Source organism: Talpa occidentalis, unplaced genomic scaffold, assembly GCF_014898055.3.
Source record: "Talpa occidentalis isolate TD23 unplaced genomic scaffold, MPIMG_talOcc4v2.1, whole genome shotgun sequence".
NCBI lineage: Eukaryota > Metazoa > Chordata > Mammalia > Eulipotyphla > Talpidae > Talpa > Talpa occidentalis.
Window position 1 is genome coordinate 9,853,428 of NW_026555331.1, and position 23,373 is coordinate 9,876,800.

Consider the following 23,373-nt stretch of genomic DNA (forward strand, 5'->3'; position numbering starts at 1 on the left):
TTATATTTGTTTGGAGACAAAGGGGCACAGTAGCCTCCTTTAGTTCCTGTTGGAGGCATTTTTGTAACTCTCTACCTTCTCATTCACTCAATAAACATTTATTATAGAACATCTATGGGATGCTGTGTTTAATACTATACAGCTTATGTATTATACATTGAGCTCCCTGCTCAGTGAAATTTATTAGGATAGATTGTAAATATTTACTGAATGAATGTATGCAAGATTAAAACAGAAAGACCATTAGTACGATTATAATTTTTTTGTGACTTGCATTTTATTCATTTCCTTTTGTAAGTGATATTTGCCTCCGTTTGTACCATTAACAACTACAATGTTAGCCGTTCTTTTTAGTGACTCCTATAGGAAATTGGTGTGAAATTATTAAAGTATCTAATTTTACCTTCAGATAATAAAAGCAACTGAATTACGGTTTAATTTCCCTTTAACAGTTTTTAAAACTAGCCTCCATCAGAAATCACTCTGCCTAATCTCATTAATAATTATTTTCCAGTCAAATGAGTGTCCTTTTATTAGCTGGCTAAGTGGTATATTTTTCTTCAAATAATGAATGCAATTTTTCATTTTTTGCTATGAAAAATCAAAGTGACAAGTCTTGGTTGCATTTTATGATACATTTTTTTGAAGGGAATAAAGTACTTTATTTTAGTCTTTCCCCCTCCCCAGTACTTCAACCTTTTGCATGACTTGCTCTCAGTACAGTAGTGCTTACCTGTCTGCTATTTTCTGTTTGTCTTCATTTCTACAGCAGTCTTCAGCAGCTTTCAAAATTATAAATGTGACTTTCCTGTGACATTCTAAAAAATGTTTGATCAGTGTGGTGCTGGGTATTTTTTTCTACCCTTAGGGAAACTGTAATCTTCTTTATTTTTAAATTTCTTGGTGCTTATTAAATCATTAATAATTATTAATCACTTCCAAGGTCTATTTATATCTACTTAATATTTCTTTTGTATAATAGTCTCAGTGTCAACGTTTTTCTGTTAACAAGCTTGTCACCACACGAAAAATACATAAAAGTTTAATATTTTCAAGCTTCAGAAATACCTTTTGATTTATTAAAAAAAAAATACTTTCCTTTGTCATGAATTCCCACTTCATGAATTCAAACTATGATATGTGTCTACTATTGATGTTATGTCTGTAGTTTCACGATTCCATGTGAAAAAGTGTAAAATGGCTGTTTTGCATGTAAAATATTTATTTCTACTCTATCTGGTGTAAGTATAAAAGTTTTGAGATAAACTTTTTTTAGTGTGTGTCTTTTACTTTGGAGAATTTGGTCTGGCAAAATGTGAAAAAATACTACTGCTTAATAATAAACCCTGACTTTTAAGAAACCATTAAGCTATAATGTTGATATTTGTTCCTTTATATCTTTGGACAATTTTTTTAACTTTTCAGTTGGCCTCTCTTATATCATTATTTTGTCATAATGTTTGCATTTAAAAAAAATCACATGATCTCTTAAAAGAAATTTGAAAAACAAGAAAACAGATGAGAGCACAAATTCTTTAGTTGACTTTGCACATCAAATGTTATTTTATTATCGTTGTAAGTACTGTTTTAATGTTGCATTTAATATTTGGTGCTATAATTGTTGATTTTTTAAAAATGTGGTAGATTTTTGACTAGTTGGCAGGTGTAATAGGTAGAATTGAGTTTTGACTTGCCCCAAGCACAAAATAAAGTTATTTAGGCATCTCCAGTCCTAGTGTTATTTATAAACTTAATTTCTTTCAAATTTTCTAAGAAAATTTTCCCAGAGAAAGAATAGATCATTGTGTATTTGTGAGGAGATGAAGTAGGTATGGTAGGGAGATATATTAACAATGTTTTAAATCATACAAATTTGGTTTGCCTCCCCTGCTCCCATAAGAGAGAATTTCAGCATGGAGAAATTCTGTTAGTATAATTTCTCTTTAAACATTATGGTAATCATAATGTCAATCATTTTGACATGCTTTATGCCTAATCTATAGTACTGATTGTAGTTTAGCTGGAAACATTTATGAAAAACTCATGAATTTCCCTCATAAATTTCCCTTTTCTCCAAAAACAATGCAAAACAAAAACAAAAAACCACGACCCTCTAATGTATTAAATAAAGAGATTTATTTTTAGAGAAACACATGACCAAGTTATTAAAAACAAGATTTCTGTTAACTTGAGTCTAGCTGAGAGAAGTCCAGGTTAGTCATCTATTAACATATGTTTTGTGGCTAACACCGCAGGTGGTGGAATGCCCATCTGTTTGTGTTCCCATTATGCTTTTTGTAGCTACAGTTCTCCCTTCATTTTTCTCTCACTTAGTCCTAAGTATATAAGGAACTCAGTTTTTGCTTTAGTATTTCCAGCTTTTAGCGATAGTGTTTGGTATGGAGGTTTTAGCCCTGTAATTGGAACAGCTTGGTAATTGGATCTTCTCTGCACAGGAGTCTTGACCTTGTGTGCATCAGCAGAGAATCACACTGGTCCAGTATTTAAATGATCCCTAGAATAAGGGGTGCATTTAAAAACTAGTCTTTTTAAAAAAAAAGTTTATTTTTTTATAACACAACTCTGTCATTAAAATGAACTTTAGGGGCCTCCCTGGTGGCGCAAGGGGTTAAGCACAGCACTGGGAAGCTATCTGCAGCCTCTGTCGCAGAGTTTGATCCCAGGCTGGCCAGGGAGCTACCCACATGGCACAACAGACCTCTCCTGTCTCACCCGCTGTTCCTCTCAGCAGTGTATTTCAGTCAGTCTGCCTGTTCTGTTCCCCACTCTGTCTCTGGTGAATCTTCTCACCCCCGCCCCTGCACCTCTGGCCTGTACCCCAGTTCTTGTATGCCTAAATAAATAAATCTTTAAGATAAAATTAACTTTATAGGAAAATTGTTTCTTTAGTATACCTTTCTTTTTTTTTTTTGGCATTAAAATAGATCATATCCATGCACTTATAGTCATGGCTGGTAGGGTGAATATAGTAGAAAAAGTGACTATTAATACTATCAAAATTCAAATTTTGTTTTTTATAATTTTCAAATTTGTTTAATATATCAAGTCATGATTTGTAACTTAAATAAGTGATAATGTTTGATCTTCTGTTGCTTCTTGTGATATTTACAAACTTGAGTTTACCTATTCAAACTTAGAATTATGGGAAAATTATCCATCTTAGAAATGCAAAGTTAACATTGAATAAAATGTTAGTCATTATTAGAAGTTCAGATTAACTGCTTAGAATTATACATACACTAAAAAAGTCTTGTGACTGTAAGTTTTCTTGTGCTTCCCTGCTGTTTAGATGCCCAGCCTACAGAGTCTGAGAAGGAAATTTATAATCAGGTGAATGTAGTATTAAAAGATGCAGAAGGCATCTTGGAGGACTTGCAGTCATATAGAGGAGCTGGCCATGAAATACGAGAGGTAAAGCATGTTTATAAATTTTTCTAATAAAATAAAATTTTCTGTCCCTCCTGTTTTTAATCTATTTTCTGTATTTTAGAATGCTTTATTGCATATAAAATATTTAAAGGAAGATCTCGGTAATATTTCACATGCAATGATATTAGAGTAAAAGGAAAACGGTGTTTTGTAAATTATAAATTATATACATTTAAAAATTATCCTTTGGGGGCCTCCCCGGTGGTGCAGCGGTTGAGTGCAGGGTTGCGAAACTGCCCGCAGCCTCTGCAGCCCCGGTTCGATCCCACGTGGCGCGCAGGGTCCCATGTGGCGCGCAGACCTCTCCTGCCACCCGCTGCTCCTCTTAGCAGTGTGCTTCGTCAGTCTGCCTGTTCTGTTCCCTGCTCTGGCTCTGGTGAATTCTCTCACCCTCCCGCGCTTCTGCTTGTACCCAGTGCCTGTATAAATAAATAAATAATCTTAAAAAAAAAAATTATCCTTTGGCTGTAACCTGAAATTTACAATGGGAGGCACTATTTACAGGGTTTTTTTTTTTTTTTTTTTTTTTTTTTTTTTTTTGAGAACATAACTCTTTCTGGCTTTTTTGTGAGGCTGGTCTACTTTTCCCAATCCTCCAAGGCTTCCTAGGAGAGCTTTAAGTTATCCTTGCAGTCTGACCCCCCACTTCTGTCTGATGATGTCATAACATAGCAAACATCCTGTGTGATTTCCTTCAACTTTCTTCTCCCAAATCTCTGAGTTTATCCAGGTTTCTGTTTCTCTCCATTTCTTTTGGTTTTTGAAAGAGGCTGTGTCCCTGCTTCTTACCAAGACTAACATCTTTTTTCATTCATTGACGTCTTCCCCTCAGCCTAGCCACTTACTCATGTGCTGGACTACTCAGGGGAGTTCCAGGCTCCTTGACTGGCCGCTCCCTCTTCCACTTTCCCTCTCTCCCCCTCCCCGCTCCCCCTTTACCTCTCCCCCCATCTCTCCTCTCTCCTCTCTCCCTCTCTCCCTACTTTACCAGGGTTCTTGAAGGCATGGCCCACAGTTTGTTTATTCCTACCCCCAACCCCTTTTGTTTCTGTTTTCTTCTCTGTAACTAACATTGGGAAGGATCAGTCTGGTGGGTTAATAGTCTCTGTCCAGCTTGATTTTATCTATTTGTTTATTTCTTGAAAAATAAAATGAATGAATCCTTACCGCTTGATAAAAAACATTGAGACTAAGTATCAGGCTAAAATAATTTTTTTTATGTATCAGAATAATATCACAGTTCTTTTGAAATATTCATATGATACAATGATTACATAAGTGAGATTCACTTCAGACTTCTATTTTATTTCAGCATCACTTGAAACATTTTATGTTAAAAAAACATAACGAGGAAATTTGAACATAGCGGCAAACTTATACAGTAAACTGCTGTATATTGCTGCTTAAGCAATTGCTTAAACAATATGTAACCCTCTTAGTTTGTAGCTTACATATATTCAGAGCTTCCTCTAAATCTGTCTGGTTTCTTTATACCTTGGGACAGTCTAAACCTGCAGATTCCCCCCCCCCCCCGAGAATATTATAAGCAGCTAGGTGTGTTTAACTTGTTTGAAGATGCTAGAGGAAACAAGCAGAGCCATTATGCTCCATAAAGTATTATGGAAAGCATCGGTAAGCCAAAGGAAGGTAGACGCAAGAAAACACACCTCTTTGGGAGTAATTGTCTATGAGTTTGAAAGACTGATCATAGAAAGATGCAATCTCAGACTGGGGTCTCTAGATTATGTTTTATTTTTTTCTCCTTTCAGATTTAAAACTAGTTTTCTACCTTTTCAAGAAAGCCTAGGAAAACTTGGATTTTAGTTACAGAGAATAAATATCTGACAATTTCTAAATCACATTTTTACATTGACTTAAATGGTAGGTTTCTTAAAGTTGGTTTGGAGACTGGCATTTGAATTGCTGAAAGTTTCTTAGCTTGGTTCCAAAGTTGGGATCTTATTTCATTTATTACCTTTTTTGTTTTCCTTTTATCACACTAAATAATTCTTTGACAACAAACTTCTGAGAAAGCCTGTCTATGACAAGGGCAACTGTAAAGTGGTTCGTGTGTATGTGTGAGGCGGAGGTTGGGGAGTTCTAAATCGTACCAAGACTTTAAAAACATGGGTTGTCATTTTTTATTCCATTATATCCATATCCACTGCACAGGTAAGCTAGAATCAATGATAGTAGGTTGAAAATGGGGTTGCGGGCACTCATTCTCAGCATGCCTAGGTCCATTATTCTGTATTTTGTAGATTATACTAGAGTCTCCTATATTTGCTAAAACCTTTATGTTAATGTAAAAAAAATACTGATTGTGATTTTTAAAAAATCTAAGTATTTTTATTCTTTGGATTTTGAAGGCAATTCAGCATCCAACAGATGAGAAGTTGCAAGAGAAGGCATGGGGTGCAGTTGTTCCACTAGTAGGCAAATTAAAGAAATTTTACGAATTTTCTCAGAGGTTAGGTAAGTTGAAAAATTTGTAATTAATAACTTCCTTAGTGAAAAAGAGTCTTTGACCCCGAAGTAGAGTATTTCATAATCACATTACTAATTTATTTCCTTGACAAATTTTAATTTCTACAAGGAAATCTCTGATTTCTTTGCAGCCTAAAATGTTCTGGCTTGGGAAGCTACTGGGTAGAATTTCTCTCTAGTTCTCTATAAATTCTTTCTCATATGTGGGGACTTATATCACTTCCCTGGGTTATCTAGATTTGTATATTAAAATCTTTGCTGACTGTCATCAGTTTGCATGTCTAAAATTGTACAAAATGAGAAATAGGAAACTAATGATATATCCAGAGATATCTACAGTTATTATAGTAAAAAGAATTTAAAAATCGCCGCCTTTTTTCCTTACATGGGAAAATTATTCACAATTGTGCCTTCAAAACAGTGAGTAAGCAGAACAGGCAGGGTAGGTAAGATATCCATTCAGCTGCTTTTGTAGCTTGAAAGCTGTCAGTCAGAAGGACTTCACTGTGTGACATTGGGAGTACGGGGGAGGAGGAGTATAGATATGTGTGAGAAATCTGAAACACGTTCTTGTTGCATTTTTTTAATAGTTTTAGCTTTTGAATCATAAGCAGATTATATATTCTAAATTAGTATGTACAAAAATTTGATCAGAAAACCATATTGTAAGATACAGGTCAAATTCGGGTCTCATAAGCTAAATTTAGGCCTGAGATGTGATTTGTGTGGATCACATAATTTAAAAAAAATTCAAATTAGTTGCTGTGTAAAATTGGTAACTTTGTGTTTTGTTGTGTGTGTTTGTGTGTTTTTTCAAGTCTACAGTTGCTTTAGGCAACAACTGAACAATTGATGTGCTCCTGAGTTGACTAGAGCTAAGCGACCAGCCATCTGTCCATTAGTCAGGCCTGCTCTGCAGTAGGTCCCGTCACGTCATAGTTTGATTACACCTTGCTTTCCTTACTCCTTTCTATGAGCTAGTTGGCCATTTATGTTGACAACCTCTGCTTTAAAATTGAAGTTCTGTTTTTCACAAAAAATGCTTGTGTTTTAAAAACAGTAAATTGTCATTTCTCCTTAGATGCAGTACAGATTGTCAAATGTAAAGACAAAGAAAAGCTGAGATGGACCTGTTTGTATAAATTGTCCTTGTCTTACTAGAAAACTGTAACTTATTTTCCTAAGCACTGTATCAGTTCTTTGACATTACGTACATTTCAGTTAAGCAGTCTAGCTTTGTAATCTCAGGAACTTGGGTCTTTTAAGCATGGTTCTCTTGACTTCTACATATTTAGAGTTTTTCTTATGCAGTTTCTAGCTGCATTTGAAGTTAAATTGATTTAGATGGTGCTCAGGTCACTTAGCATTGTCAGTAAAAAAAGAATAACAGATTAAACCACTTAGGCTTCCGCGTTTTCTTCTGTTTTAGCTATTGGAACTAAATCAGGCTAGTGGTATGTGTTTCGTCTTGGGTGCTGTGTTCCATTTCAGCAAAGAGAGTAGTAACTCAGGAAGCTCTTGGGGAAAGTCCCCTTTAGTGACAAGAGCCACTTGTTCTTGTCAACTGCGATCCATGTACTGTCAAAGACCCGATCCCGAATTCTCAGAAAAGAACCCTAAGGATATGAGCTGTGTGGATCTGAGACAGCCAAGTGACATAAGCACAATTAATTTTGGGAATTTCTGAATAAATTTTGATAATAGGAGTCAAATGTTGGATTAGCTCACTCACTATGACCTCCAGAGGTGGCATCTATAACAAGCCCTAGGCAGAAGCTGAGAAGGCAGTTTGTTACTGTCTGACCTACAGCCTTCCCTCAGTAACGAACTCTACTGGGAAGGCTCCAGACTGAAACAGTAGTCCCCATGAGACAGAAACCCCTGTGGCAAAGCTCAGTATCTTTTGAATTTGGGTTCACAGAATCATAAAATTGAATTTTAAAGTTTTTTTTTTTTCTATTAAGCAGTATTCAGTTTGAATGATTATATTTAGATTTTTTCCTAAAAGAACTTATTTTCATGTGAATTGAAATCACAACATTTATAAATTGATCACTTTTTAATTAAATAGTAGAGAGATAAAGACGTTTTTATTTTTCCCCTCTTTTAAAAAAAAATTATGTTTCTTGAAGTAATGTTGGATTCTGCCACTCTATCTGTTTTAGGGGTACGGGTTCACACCTCTGAAAGGCATGTTAACACACTATGCCCACTCTGTTTTTCTTCAGAAGCAGCATTAAGAGGTCTTCTGGGAGCCTTGACAAGTACCCCATATTCTCCTACCCAGCATCTAGAGCGAGAGCAGGCTCTTGCTAAACAGTTTGCAGAAATTCTTCATTTCACACTCCGGTTTGATGAACTCAAGGTAGGATGTTCTGCTTGCACCCAATTATGGTGAAAACCGTGAGCCTTTCAATGCCACTAAGAGGAAGTGGCTGAAGAACTTGCCTGAATATTTTTAAATGATGTCTGTGCTCCTTAGCAAAAATGGAAGACTGGATTTAAGATTATGACACATCTTTTTGACATATGGACAATAAAAATTAAATTACCCAATATTCAGTTTTCTTTAACTCCATTTAAAAAATATCTCTGAAATAACATCATCTATCTTTTTTTGGTACTTTTTTCCTTTATCCTCGCCTCCAGTTTATTTCAACATTCCTTCATGTAAAAGTATTGACATTTCCCTCCTCCCCACCCTGGTGGCCCTTTTTCTTTCCCTTCCTGTCTGTCTGTCTGTCTCCTGTTCTTGGAATGTGAAGAAATATGCATGACATTTTTCTCTCAGGAGACCCGAGTGCTGTGTTGGTCTCTGTCACAGTATCTTGTTTTGAGGCTGGTCCTTGAACTTGTCCGGCCTCTCTGGCATCTTGTCTAACAAATGGAAGAGCTGGATTCCTGGCTCCAGCCTCCTACGATTGTGTCACAGACAGCTACTGCTATAAGACTTGGAGGACCGGTGATTTTTTTTTTTTTTTGAGGATCGTCCTGTTTACCACATATACCTGTTTTTTACTGTATAACACACATTTCTACACATTCTTTCTTATTGTTTACTTGATTGTACCCTTTTTTTGGTAAATAAGATTTTAGTATATTACTTGAAATTATTCAAAAGCAGGAAAGTATACTGGTCATGACTGAGACCGGTCTGTGCGCTTCACTTGTTCCCTGAGAATGAGCCCAGTGGAACGTGATTTAAGTGCAAAGGGTCATCTTCGTGGTAAGTTTTAGGAATGCATTACAAATAAGACAGTGTTACCTACCTGATTAAAACTGTACTTAGATTTTTCACTTAATTTTTACTCTTGTCATTTAGTAAACAATACATTTTTCTTTCATTAATGTCTTGTTTAGATGACAAATCCTGCCATACAGAATGACTTCAGCTATTACAGAAGGACATTGAGTCGTATGAGGATCAACAATGTTCCAGTAAGTTACTGCTTTGATTCAGGGGTGGTGACAGTAACTCAGCTCTCAACTAGCTCAGTTTATTCTTTCACGTGTTCATTTGTTCACTCAGGTAAAACTAAGGTGAGTAATAAAAGTTAGGAATGATGGCAGCCACAACTGTGGGAAGAAAGCAAAATGTAGCCTACTGTCTAGTGTTTACCTTTAGTTACACTCCCTTGAATTTACAAGGCTTCTTCAGTGAATTTGATTTTTGTCTGCATACAAAATTTCTCTGTTTTCATAAAAAAAAGTTTTATTCAAGTAACAGTGCATTATGACGGATGTCTGGTGTGCCTCACTGAGATATTCTCATTTTAACTATGCAAAAATTTTGTGAGTTTTTTGTCCCCCATATTCTTAGAATGGCAGAATCCTGGGGAGCAGGTGACCTGGGATACTATCAGGAGGGGAGAGTGGGTGTGGGCTCTGAGCACTCCTGCACCTGGGCTGGCATAGCAGCTCTTCTCCCCTCTTTGGGTTTGTTAGTCTCTTGGCTCCCTCTTCTTAAGCTATTTAGTAAATACCCTTGTCTACCCCAAAGGTGACTGTTCATGAGCAAAACCTTAAATATGAAGAAAATATTATTTTCTCTGGGGATTTTGAGAGGTTCTGCATTGTGCGAGTTGGTGTGACCTTTCTAGAATCAGCCCTAGTCATTGCAGTAGTTTATCTTTTCATACCCACCAATGTAAAGTAAAACAAAAGCAAACCCCTAATCTGTTGCTGCAGGATATTGCCATCGCTCAAATCCAAAGGCATTAGAGTCATCTTTGTGCTGCACTGTTTTTCACCTTCCCTAATTATAGGTAAAGCCACTTGTTTTCAAGTGAAATCTCACTTTTTTCCCACCCCCATTTTCATTTTCATCTCTTAATACTCATGTCCCTGTTGAGAGCCTAATTTTTACTTTCTTTTTGGCAGTCATTCTGTAGCAGTCAAGCTCATTTTTTGACCTGTAGACTTTTCCTTTCTGGTCAAGTCTGCACACTGTAATCAACTAACCTTCTTTAGAAATCAAAAATCAACAAAAAACTATGAACCAGAGACACTCTATGGGGGGGTGAGGGGCGGGGAGGGGAGGGATTGGGGTCAAAATAAGGGGGTTGCAATTGTATGGGGAATATAAAAATAAAATTTATTTTAAAAAAATAGTTATCTATGTGTTGCCCAAAAAAAGAAAAAAAGAAAAAAAGAAAGAAAATTGACTTCGTTGTCATTCCTTCTGACATTCTCATTGACGTCCTGTTACATACACAAGAAGAATATGAACTTCGACTAGCACTGAAGACTCTGACCCCAGCCTTCCTTTCCAATCTTAGCTTTAAGTAGGTGATGCCCTTTATTACACGGAATGCATGACCTGCATGGAATTACATTCTACCAGGTCATGTGAGAGTGTGCCCGCTGCTCTGGGGACTGGTTGGAATACCTGGACCTGTCTGTGCCCCTTCGCCCGCGGGAGCCTTCCTCTGCTAGGAGTCGTTTTCCTTTCCTTCCAGCCTGACTTAGTCTTTTTCTCACCTCCTTTTTCCATCGCCTCTTAGGTTTTTTTGGTGGCTGTTCCATGGGTGCTTAGATGTTATTCCTGATAGCATCAGGCTGCAGTGGCCTAGTCCTCCTCTTATCCCCCCAGGCATTAGAACAATTCCTTATATAGGGTATACAGCTCATCAAGGTTTTATTTAATTGCTTGATGTCATTTAAAGAATTTAAAAAGAGGTTAATTTATTTTTAAAAATGCTTAATGTCATTTTTAATCTTTCTATTTTTAAAGACTAAGATTTCTGTGTATGTGAGGGTCTAAAATATAATTTATGTGGGCCTCCCCGGTGGCGCAGCGGTTGAGTGCTGGGTTGCGATGCTGCCCGCGGCCTCTGTGGCACCGGTTCGATCCCCGGCTGCTCCCCGGCCACCGGAGGAGGGTCCCACATGGCGCGCAGACCTCTCCTGCCACCCGCTGCTCCCCTCAGCAGTGTACTTCGGTCCTTCTGCCTGCTCTGTTCCCCACTCTGGCTCTGGTGAATTCTCTCACCCTCCCGCGCTTCTGACTGTACCCAGTGCATGTATAAACAAACAAACAAACAAACAAATAAATAAAAACATGCCTCTATTAAAAAAACAAAAAATTAAAAAAATATATAATTTGTGAAGGATGATTAGTACATTAACAGGCATTAATGAGATTAGACACTCTGTCTAGGGCCTTTTATATAAATGCTTTATAATATTTTGTAATTTTATGAACCGGTATCAAGTGCTCTTATTTTTCACACAGGCAGAAGGAGAAAATGAAGTAAATAATGAATTGGCAAATCGAATGTCTTTGTTTTATGCTGAGGCAACCCCAATGCTGAAAACCTTAAGTGACGCCACAACAAAATTTGTATCCGAGGTAAGTATTGCCTGGCAAGTTACTCTTTGTCTTGTCTCCTCCTTCCGTTCTACAGACAGGATGACCTTGGTAAGCCCCGTGACTTTAACTGCCAACTCTAAGCCAACAGACCCCCAAAGGTACACACTGAGTTCTTTCCCCTTACCTGAGGCCCAGTGCCCACGTCAGCCTGCCTGACTTCAGTCTCCCAGTTGTAGTGTTGACAACTTAGCTGCATTTGGCTAAACCAAAGTCTTTAGTTTCTCCTCCTAACCCTGCCCATTTTCCAGTCTCTCTTGTCTCAATTAATATTAACACTGTAAAAAGCAAGTAATTCAGGGGTTAGTATTCTAAAGTCCTTTATCTCACAACTGATATTTGTTCCTCCAGCATTCTTGTTGGTTCTTCCTCTAAAATCCAGCATGAAATAGAAAAAAATAACTCCTCCCTTGGCAACTTCTCAGTCACCCCGCCACGCTCTTATCTGGGTTATTGCATTTATGTTCCAACTGTTCTTATTTCTTGTTCTCTTACCCCTTAATCCTTTCTCCAAAGAGCAGCCAAAGCGATTCTTAAAACGTAAGCCACATTACATTCTCTTCCTCCTCTGCTTAGAATGTTTCCAGTAACTTTTCGGTACCCTTAAGATAAAATCCACACACCTTCTAACTCTAGCAGTCCTGATTCTTGTGGTTGTTTCTTCCAAGCTAGAACACAAGTTCCTTAGCTGTCTTGCTCATAGTCCTACCCGAGAGCTTAGAGCAGTAACTGGAATCTAATGCCTTTTCCACAGTTAGGAAGGAACCAAATTATAAACTTGATTTTTCATGTTATGTCAGGTTTTAAATTATGTGTAAGTAGTAACTGTCATTTCTCCTTTTATTTACTCTCCATGTACTTTTACAGAATAAAAATTTACCGATAGAAAATACCACAGACTGTCTAAGCACCATGGCTAGCGTCTGCAGAGTCATGCTGGAAACCCCGTGAGTACTTGGCTGAGTTTTCCCTTGAACAGTCTGCTGAAGTGTTGTCCTGCTAGGGACATGTAGTATTTGGAAGTAGAAATGAAGTATTTTCCAAAAACCCAGTGTTAGTATATGAGCAAAACTAAAATAATTGGGCAGCGTAATCTAACTTCTGATTAAGAGTGAAGCCTAAGTCAGACTAATTTAGATGCTTCGGAAAGGGGATTGTGCGGTGTTTTTGGGGTTTGGGGACAAACTTCAAAGCTTTTTAGTTATGCTTTTTATCGTCTCTCTCTCTCCAGTAAAGAACATCGCCTGTTTGCTACAGGGCTAGAGTTAGCCTTTTGTCTCAGGGTTAGATCATAGTCTTCGTTGTTACAACACGAACGTGACTTCTTTTGGGGGTTTATCCTCTCATACCACAATGTCTGACTGGATTTCCCTGTGATCAGGCAGAAGGACTCCTGCATCCCTGAGAAAGAGATGGTTTTGCTAGATAACTGGTATCTTTGTGGAGCTTTTTATTTTCTAAAATGCTATTATATATGTCATCTTACTGGAAAGCATAATGAAGTAAAAGGGCAGCTATAACCCATCCTCATCCCCATCATTGAGGAGAGTAAGATCCTGGCACAGGAAGGGACTTGGGCACCATGCCCCACACAAGTGCCTGCGTGACTCTACCCTGGTTCTAAGCTCTTACTACTGTCCCTTGCTGTCTTCCAGAGAGACAACAGTTGTATTTCCTTTTTCCAAATAAGAAAAGAATATGTCTGAATTTCAGTAAAATTTAAATCCAGCAATATGGTAATGTTTATATCAAGTTAGCCCCTAAGTAACGAACACACTAGGTCTATTAAGCTAGTGACTTTTGTTGTCATATTGGCAATTGTACCATCCTTCACAAAGCGTCCATCCCCAGAATTTCACTTTGGGGCTACTTTTGATTTCTGTAAAATTGTCTGATCTCTGCCAGGCAGAAAGGATAATATACTATGGTGGGTGCCTCTAGGGACCAGCATGTGTAAGTGAGAACTACTTAACCTGCTTCCTCTCTCCCTCCGGGAAACTCATGGAGAGAGGTCATAAAGTTAGCGTCCCTTTTTGACATCAGCAGGGTAAGTCTTTCCGAGTTGAAGCACCTCATTAATTTGTGATGTGCTGCATATTCATCCATATCTTTTTTCCCTCTAGGGAATATAGAAGCAGATTCACAAACGAGGAGACAGTATCATTCTGCTTGAGGGTGATGGTGGGTGTCATAATACTCTATGACCATGTACATCCAGTGGGAGCATTTGCCAAAACTTCAAAAATTGATGTAAGTTACATTTTATGTAATTTCAAACAGTTTTCATAAATGGAAATCACTGGCATTTGTAATTGTGATAAGGTGGATTTTAGTCTCCTCTGCTGTCTGACCATATTTCCTCAAGCCTGTGTCCAGGTGGAGTTGGATGATCAGAGGATAACTGTATCTTTATTGTGTCTCCCTGTAGGGAAACCTTGGGCTTGAATGGTCCCTCTGCATATTTGGCAATATAAATAATCAGAGATAAGAATTTGTGGGGGTTTTGTATTCTTTTTTGGACAAAAGGCCTTTCAAACTAAAGATTCATTTCCCAATCTGTATAAAATGTTAGTAGAAGCGCTATAAGCAAAGAGTTAAAGTCTTTACATATTTTTCCCTCCTCTGCACTATTCGTCATCATATGTGCCTATTACCTTGTCTCTGCAAACATTTATGTTAATTTCTTGGTTTCTCTGTTTTATAATAGCTCTCTTTACCCTCTTGGTACTTGGTGAGAATTTTCTTCTAATTTCTCTTTCATGGCAGTCCTGGCTCTTAGCACTTCTTATCTGGAGTACAGATTGCCCTGGTCAGTCTTCCTGACTGAAATCATATCCATCCTGTAAAGAAAAATGAGCTAACATTTACTGAGTCATTATTGCCTCCCAAGGATTTTACATTTGTTTCCATTTAACTCTGAAAGTACTTGCAGGATCTAGGTGCTAGCTGCTCCTTTGTACTTACAGATTAAGGTTTAGGGAAGTTAAGTAATGTAATTGAAATGGTAGAGTGGGATTTTGAACCCACATCTCCATGGTTTCCTGTGGTGTGGTGTTGTTGAGTTGTTCCCTTTTTTCCTAATAGCCTGTGACCTGTGACCTGTCCCTACCACAAGAACCAGTTTAAATGAGTCCTACAGCCCTCTGTAGACTCCCACCCCCACCCCCCCTCCGCCCCCAAGTCATTTCAGGTCTGCAATGTGTGTGTGTGATATACTTTCATTATTGTTGTTGTGATTTTTGTCTATCTGGAAAGCTCCTGTTTTCCTTGCCAGCCTGTCCGTACTGTCCAAAAAAGGCTGCTCAACACTTTTGCAGAAAGGCTTCGGTTAGCAGGCCCTTACTTTCCTCTTTACTGTGGGTGGTTCTTCAGTTTGACTGATAGGATTCTTCGAAAGCTTTGACAGACACACTGAAAATAACAACATTTGGGTACTTTTTTTCCCCGTCTTAAGAATAATTATTTTGACATCACTGGTATGTAATGTCTCAAGAGTTCCATAGATGTGGTCCTAGTTTAAGTGTTACTGTTTCAAAAATGAGGGTTACCTGAAAAAACAGACGTTTTACCTTTTCTGTTTCCTTTTCTCCTTAGATGAAAGGTTGTATCAAAGTTCTTAAGGACCAACCTCCTAATAGTGTAGAAGGTCTTCTAAATGCTCTCAGGTGTGTATATTTACATGTTATAGATTCATAGAGAAAATAAATGTAAAGAAAATGCTTCCAAATGTGAATAGCACAAAGGATATGAATATTAGTATGTTCAACTTAGAAATGTGAAGATTTCATTTTCATTGGTAATCTTGCTTTCAAATATTGCTCACAGTATTTATCATGATGTGTGTGTGTGTGTGTGTGTGTGTGTGTGTGCAAATGAGAAAAGCAGCTAACAAAGCAGCTTTCTTTTTAGCGTTTGGCTTTCACTTTTTGCCCTTTTGAAGCTGGAATTGCTTATTGTTTATTTTTCAAATAGTTTTAATACTAAGTGTAAATAAAATTCATAAAACAGAAATTTAAAGAAAAGTCTTGAAATCTTCCTATTTTGAAATAAATCAGTATTAACTTTTTGTTGTATCGCCTTACAGTTTTATTCTTGTTAAGGCCTAGCTCTATATAATATTTACAAAACGATGCCAAACAGACTGTTCTATAGTTAGCTCCTTTCCCTTTATATTGTGTAGTTGCATTTCTGGGTTCACACATAAAGATCTCTCTTATTTTTGTGTCTGTCTTATAATAGAAGTAAAGCAGACAATTATTATCTTTCTTTTTCCAGCTACGACTTACTTGATTTAGTTACCAAAGCTCCTAAGAATGCTGGAGTATTTTTAAATGAAAATCTTAGCACATTAAAACTTCTTAACTACAGAGATTTAATTGGCAGTATAATTTCCCCAACATAAAAGATGATTTGTTCATTGCTTGATTATCTTGTGTTTAAACACAAATATTACATGACCGCAGAAATATTTATATGTTGACCTTCTGAGATCACAATCTTTACTTTTCACATGTCAGAATAAAATGATTTCCATTTCAGTACTATATTCCCCCACGTATTGTGAGCAAGCAGGTTTTTATTCCTCTGGAATACTACTCTTGCCTGGTGCATCAGGAAACAAAATCCAGTCTCTATCGCTTCTGCTCAGTTGAACCATCGAGTGATTTTATTTAGATTATGAAATGTATTTTTTTAAGAAGTGACTGCATGTCTAAAGGAGATTATTCTAAATGAACATCAGAAAGATTAAGGAAAATAATTCAACAGTAACAAATCCGTAGAAAGTCAAGCCATTTCAGCCATGAGTCATTAGAAGCCGTGTTTTCGGAATTTTTACTCTGGAGGTTTTTACAGTGCGCAGACTTCTGGGTTTTGCCTGTTGGATTGTGAGTCTTTTCCACTGGAGCCCTGGCTGATGACTTCCTGTGCCCCAGTCAGCCTGTTGTTCTCTGGAGCCCCTTTATTTCTGGGTGATTAGTCTCTCCAAGGGCAGCAAGTATCAGGAAACCTTTTTTAAAACAGTAAGAGATAATTGAGGTCTGGAACATGTATTATTTCTGTACTTTGAAGAGACTGTGCATCAAACATTAAGTAAAAAACTCAGCTTTTATTTTCAGAGTTTAAAGGAAGTTCAGCCTTTTTTTACATTGAATGAGGGCAGAGGAGGGCAGTGGCAGTGAGTGAAAGATGCGACCAAAGTCTCCCACAAAGCAGGCTGTGTTGGCGGGAAGAAGCGCTGCATTGATGCAAGAGCCGCTGGTCAGTTTTAGGTTTTCTTTCCAAATATATAATGGAATTCTAAATAAGAGTTTGTTGCAGAGACAACTCTTAAACAATTTTTATTCATGTGAGTGTATTTATCTCCTTATTTTTTCACCTGGGGAAGCCTGTAAGGTTAAGCAGTGTACCTATGTTATGGGGTAGTTACAATTAGTAATACTTTTTGTCTCTGTAGTTTATTTATTTTTTATTTTTAGAGGCATGTTTTTTTTAATTAATTAATTAATTTATTTTGTTTGTTTGTTTTGTTTATACATGCACTGGGTACAGTCAGAAGCACGGGAGGGTGAGAGAATCCACCAGAGCCAGAGCGGGGAGCAGAGCAGGCAGAAGGACCGAAGTACACTGCTGAGGGGAGCAGCGGGCGGCAGGAGAGGTCTGCACACCATGCGAGACCCTCCTCCGGTGGCCGGGGAGCAGCCGGGGCTCGAACCGGCGCTGCAGAGGCTGCGGGCAGCTTCGCAACCCAGTGCTCAACCGCTGCACCACCGGGGAGGCCCTGTCTCTGTAGTTTATAGTGGTGTTTTGGGGTGTGGGGAGTGTCACCTCTGTGCAAAAGATAGTTAAGGTACTTGGCCACCTTAAACTCTTAGGAGACTTAAGAGTACATGGCTAGTAAATGTTGGAATTGGTTTTCAAACCCGGACTGCCTTCTTGAAACCTGGTACGCTTGATGCTGCGCCGAGAGCCCTGGGTGCATGGTGTGACGCCTCAGTGGCTTTGGGTGGAGATGAAGTGGAGAGTCGCAGGCATTCTCCAGAAGTGCTCTTCCTTTGGTTTGGGGTGGAGGTGTAGACACTGTAATTTTACAGTTCATGTTACAGTTCAACGCCCTCGCCGACACACATGCTCTGCTCCTCTGAGAAACACTGTTCAAACTAAATCAGCGTAGCCTGTAACAGGCTTCCCTCTGAGCACAGCGGATGCTGTTAAGAAAGCATTTTCTAGTCCTAAAAGTACTAGGCAAGTGTGTCTTATTTATACCTCGACAACATGGAACACATCTCTTGGTGAATATTCCTTTTTAGTGAATAGCTGCTTCACTAGGGATGCGCGTGCCATTTCCCTGAGAGCCAGCAGGTAGTTGTGCACAGTGATTGTTTTAAATTTCCTGTGGTGGTTCTACACTGCCTCCAGCTTCATGGTAGGGCAGCAACCAGTCTTGTCTCCATTTTACAGGTAGCGGTATGGAGCCAAATGCCTTTGATCAGGAGGGGGCGGGAGAGCACTTGATCTGGGAGCTGAGGTTCAGTGCTAGATAATTAATTGCCTTCTTTATTAGATTGAATGGTCAGGGTCAGTAATTGTTGCCTTTCTAATAGAAGAGTAATATGCTCTTGGAAAGGGACCGTTTAGGCAGACACGATGAAATGATACCGTCCACATCCGTGCATTCTTTTCCAACCGAGGTAGATGTTACTGGCTCTTCTTGGTAATAGAAGACGTTGGCATGATAAGGTTCTCAGTTGGCTCTGGCCAGGGAAGGATCTGAGGATGGCTAGAAGCTTGTGCCACATCCCACAGGAAGAGCGAGATCCGGTATCTGGGTGGACAGGGAAGCACTCACCCTGGGGCCGTCACAGGACGCTGCTGCGTGGTGACGCCTGTGCACGTTCCTTGAGTCTTCGCTCTTCCCTGTGTAAAGGAGGGGCAGGGAAACCAGCGAAGGGGTGGATGTTGGACATTTTTCTTCCTGACATCAGTAGGGATACATGTAACTGTGTGTACTTTATGTGCAATTGGGAAGTGAAACAGAAAGGTTAGGCCCTTGCTACATCACCTACCACTTAATGTAAATACTTCTTTAAAGAAACTTTTTTTCCCAGCCTGATTAGCTTACTTGCTTGTCTTCCTTCCACAAATACTAACTGAGCACCTATAATGTGCCAGGCACTCAGGTGTCTCTTTAGTGATATGGAAACAGTTTGGGGTGACTTCTAAGAAAGATAGAGTATAGGAGGTACTTAATAAACACATTTGTCTCTTTACATCTCCAAGTATTTGAGAGTTTAGGTACTTTCTTCAATTTTTAAATTAATTTGAAATGAACTAAAAAATATTGAGTAAATTTCTCTAATACAGAAAGACCATCTGTGTGCACCTGCTTAAAATGATATATATATATATATATATATATTTTTTTTTTAAGGTTTATTTATTTATACAAGCACAGGGGTGCAGGCCAGAGGCGTGGGAAGGTGAGAGGATTCACCAGAGACAGAGTGGGGAACAGAACAGGCAGACTGATGAAATACACTGCTGAGGGGAACAGCGGGCGCGACAGGAGAGGTCTGCCTCGCCATGTGGGTATCTCCCAGGCCGGCCAGGATTGAACCTGCATAGCAAAGACTGCGGACAGCTTCACAGCTCTGCACTCAACCCACTGCGCCACCTGGGAGGTCCTTAAAATGATATATTTCTTATAGATTATATGTGAAATGGGCCAAGTCTGCCCATTTAGCATTAAGTTCTATGAATTATCTCCACAATATATCCCAATTTAAGCATTGGGGACCTGTTTCTATTGCTATTAACCTGGTGTGAGCCTTGGACATTCAGCCCCTGTAACAGCCCTTTGGTTAGCTCCTCTTCTGCTCTTCCTGCCCCCACTTCCTCACAGCCAGAGCGAGCCTTCCAGAACCTAAGTGTTTGGGGCTATGCCACAGCTGCAGTAGTGGAGCAGTCCAGGTTCAGAATAGAACAGGGTGGCAAACTTTTCTATGAGGGTTTGGAGAGTAAGCAGGTATTTTGTTTGTGGGCCACATGATTTCTGTCACAATCACTCACCTCTGCCATTTAGCAAGTAGGTAACCAAGACATTACTTGAATGAGTGAGTATGACTGAGTTCCACAGTACTTTTGGTATAAACACTGGATTTTGAACTTCATGTAATTTCCGTGTTTTCATGAGATATTCTTAAATTTTGATTTTGCTTTCTCAGCCATTTGAAGATATAAATGCATGCTTAGGCTTTATAAAAACAGGTGGTGGGTTGGACTTGCCCCACAGGTTCTAATTTGCTGGTCCCTGGATGGAGGAACGATGATTTTCCTCTGAGTGAGAAGTTACAGCTATTTGTTGACTTTAGGATTTAACCAGACCTTTTCAACGAGTTAGTTCTAACTTAAACAGCCATTGGATGTTCTGCTTAAAAGGGAGTAGGGAGGATAAACTAGGCAGAGCCTGAACAGGGTTCAGAGAACTGGATGAAACGAGTTTGTGAGCGCAGGTTTGCCTGCCCAGTGAGGCCTCCTCTGGTAGTGAAGAACCCAGCACAGGGACTGTTTCTTTTTACTTCCCTGAAATTGATGTTCTTTTACTTTTAGGTACACAACAAAACATTTGAATGATGAGACTACCTCCAAGCAAATCAAATCCATGTTGCAATAACAGTTCTGGAATAAGCGCCTGCTGTAGACAGAAGACAGTATTCTGCAGTGACTGAGAATGCACAGTTTTTAGTGATTGCAATTTCGATCTCATTTACTCTTGCTCTTTATTTCTTTCCTCTGTTCCTCTTCCCTCTTTTTTAATCATGTTCTTGTTCTTAAGACTTCCTTTCTGTGCCAAAATCAGTAAGGTTATACTCTGAAGGAGCATAATCCTTCAAATGGGCCATCTGAGGCAGCTAATTATGCATTGCATTGGGATCTCTACTGAGAAAAATTCTGTGACTTGAACTAAATATTTTTAAATGTGGTTTTTTTTTGAAAACTAATATTTAATATTGCTTCTCCTGCATGGCAAAACTGCCTATACTGCTATTTAAAAAAACCCTCAATGACTTTATTTTCTACTGCCGCTTTTTTCATGTGCAGCCAAAATGAAAATGTTTAAATTAACTGTGCTGTACGAATGGTACCCAACAGAAACTTTTTAAATTAGACTTTGTTTAACGTTTTAGGTTTGCATTTTGACTTTTTTTGTAAGGATGTATGTTGTGTGTTTAACCTTTATTAACTAACGTTACAAACTGTGATGTGTGCGTAGACTATTACGTATGCATGTTCATGTTTAAAGAATGGCTGTTGATGATAAAATAAAAATCAGCTTTCATTTTTCTAAGTGTGGCTTGGTTTACTGATGTTTTGTTTTTAGGCTTCTAAAGCTTTCCCCGTGTGGAATTACATGGGAGGCATAGGCACGTCATGTCATTTACCCTTCTTGGAGGGAAGAGCTGGGTCTTCTCAACAGTATTTTTGCTCATTATCATCTATGTACACAATTTTAATTGTTTTTATAATCTTGCTGACTGCAGCGCAACCAGTGATCTTGTCATGAACTTGACTTCCATTCTTGATTGACTTGTGAATGTAGTTCTAGAAGGAGAACTACACTCCTGCTTGGCTGGCTGTTCCCCGGAGTGAGAGGTCAGCGACCGGAAGCCAAGAGTGTGGAAAGAAAAACAGTGCTTAACCCTGGCAGGAGAGGGAGTGTGGGAGGCTCTTCCCAGGAGGAGGCTGAAGGCCATGATCTCACTCACTTGTGAGAGGCTGAAGCTAGCCTCTCTGTTACTTTAAGATCATAAAACCTTATTCATGAAATCCAAGTGTCATGACAGGGATAAGCTACTCGAGGCTTGTCTAGTTGGATCGTGCTGGTGGTTTAATGGCGTGTCAGCTAGGATATGATTGAAAGGGTTGATTGTGGAAGAAACTCTTGGAGGCTTCCATTGTGACCTTCTGCTTTAATAGTGCACAGTCCTGACACCCAAAGTCCCTCACGCAGGATCCCCGTGACCTCTCAGGCCTTTGTGACAAGCTCTCCTGCCTCACACCTGCTCTCCGCCAGGCCCTCTTGCTGTTACGATAGTCGTGTGTTGTCAAGCTCTCATAGCTGTGGTCTGCCCTCCCTCATGTCTGTCTGACGTGCACCAACTCTCATGTTCCAAGGACCAGCTGGTGTCACCTCCAGGAAGCCTTCAGGATAACACTGGCCACATCCTTCTAAGAGTATTGTAATGGGTTCAGTAGGGGCCCCAAAAGATAGGTCCACTCAGAATCTGGAAGTGATTCTTGGAACCACTTGGGAAAAAAGGGTATTTGCAATTAGAATAAGGATTTGGGGATGAGATCATCCTGCAATAGGCAAGGTCCTAATTTCTAGGACAAGTTCTTAGACATGAAGGGAACGCCCACGAAGAGAAGGCCGCCAGAAAAAGCCAGAGATGAGCATCTCCATACCCAGGGACCAAGAAGCTGGCGGGAAGCCAGGAAGGGGGTTCTCTGGGCCTCCTGAAGGAACCAACCCCGCCAACTCTGCCACCGACACCTTGACTTCAGACCCCTGCTCCTGGCCTTTGTGCTGTTTTAAGCCACTGTCGTTTGTCTCGGCGGTCCTCGGAATGTATGTGAGTTCTCAGACACCCCGATGTTTACCTGCACTTGGTATCTTTTCTGATCCTGTGAGAACTTGAGAGAAGGGCCATGTTGGATTTCCCCTCAGGTCCTAAGGATCTTGCACAGAATCGGAATTTGAGCTGGTGCCCAGTAAATGCTTGAGTGGAGTGAAATGGATACGCGTCAGAGGGGACCACGCAGCTGGAGTAGCTAGAAGGATACTGCGGTGGCCTCTGCCGTCGTCACTCCCACCCTGCATGCCGGAGAACACGTGGAAGGGTCTCTGTAACTCTAGCTCGGGGCTTAGCGAACTATGATGTTGGCCAATCCGCCCGCCACCTGTTTCTGTACAGCCTGTGAACTAAGAATAGTTTTTACATTTTCTAAAAGGTGAAAAAAGATATCTTGTGGCATGTGTAAAGTATATGAAATTCAAATGCTAGTGTTCATAAATAAAATTTTATTGCAATATAGTCTCATTCCTTTGTTTACAGTTTATCTACGGCTGCTCTTGCACCAGACAGGAGAATGGAATTCTGTGACAGACCCTGTGGCCTTCAGGCCAAAATATTTCATGCCTGGCCCTCAACAGACCCCTCCTCTAGCTAGAGGAGCAGGTGTGCGCTTCCTAGTGTGATGGAAGCTGCAACCTGGTAAGTGGAGGTCTGTGCCAGAAGATGGATTCCACTTGCCATTCAGATAAAGAGCAAACGGGCACCTTTTCACCAGCCACCTCTGGTCTCTCAATGTCTGCTGGCTGTGAGCTCAGCAGAAGGCGGGGCAGGATTAACCTAGTGAGCAGGATCTGCATGGCCTCCAAGAGTGAGGGAGTACCCTGGTCTGCCTAGGTAAGTGTATGGAAGCCGCCTCCTGTCACCCCCTCTTAACCTCTGGAACCCAGCTCTGCTCATCCTAGGCCTGCATCTGTGCCCATTGCTGTGAAGTAC

At 39.5% G+C, this 23,373-nt stretch overlaps 1 protein-coding gene across 3 annotated transcripts in view; it reads left to right on the top strand.

Moving 5' to 3' along the window:
• The window catches only part of CYRIB (CYFIP related Rac1 interactor B), a 128,427-nt gene extending 105,202 nt beyond the window's left edge, over positions 1 to 23,225 (top strand). For 2 of the 3 annotated variants that reach the window (XM_054691984.1, XM_037501712.2), the window contains 9 exons: positions 3,311 to 3,432; positions 5,820 to 5,925; positions 8,166 to 8,302; positions 9,298 to 9,375; positions 11,672 to 11,788; positions 12,674 to 12,753; positions 13,930 to 14,056; positions 15,401 to 15,471; positions 20,414 to 22,910. In XM_054691984.1, the coding sequence (XP_054547959.1) occupies positions 3,311 to 3,432; positions 5,820 to 5,925; positions 8,166 to 8,302; positions 9,298 to 9,375; positions 11,672 to 11,788; positions 12,674 to 12,753; positions 13,930 to 14,056; positions 15,401 to 15,471; positions 20,414 to 20,477 (902 nt within the window). In that variant the 3' untranslated portion in view covers positions 20,478 to 22,910. Of the gene's footprint in view, positions 1 to 3,310; positions 3,433 to 5,819; positions 5,926 to 8,165; positions 8,303 to 9,297; positions 9,376 to 11,671; positions 11,789 to 12,673; positions 12,754 to 13,929; positions 14,057 to 15,400; positions 15,472 to 20,413 lie in introns of all 3 variants that reach the window. The other variant, XM_037501722.2, reaches the window with a different exon arrangement.
• Positions 23,226 to 23,373: the final 148 nt, after the last annotated feature.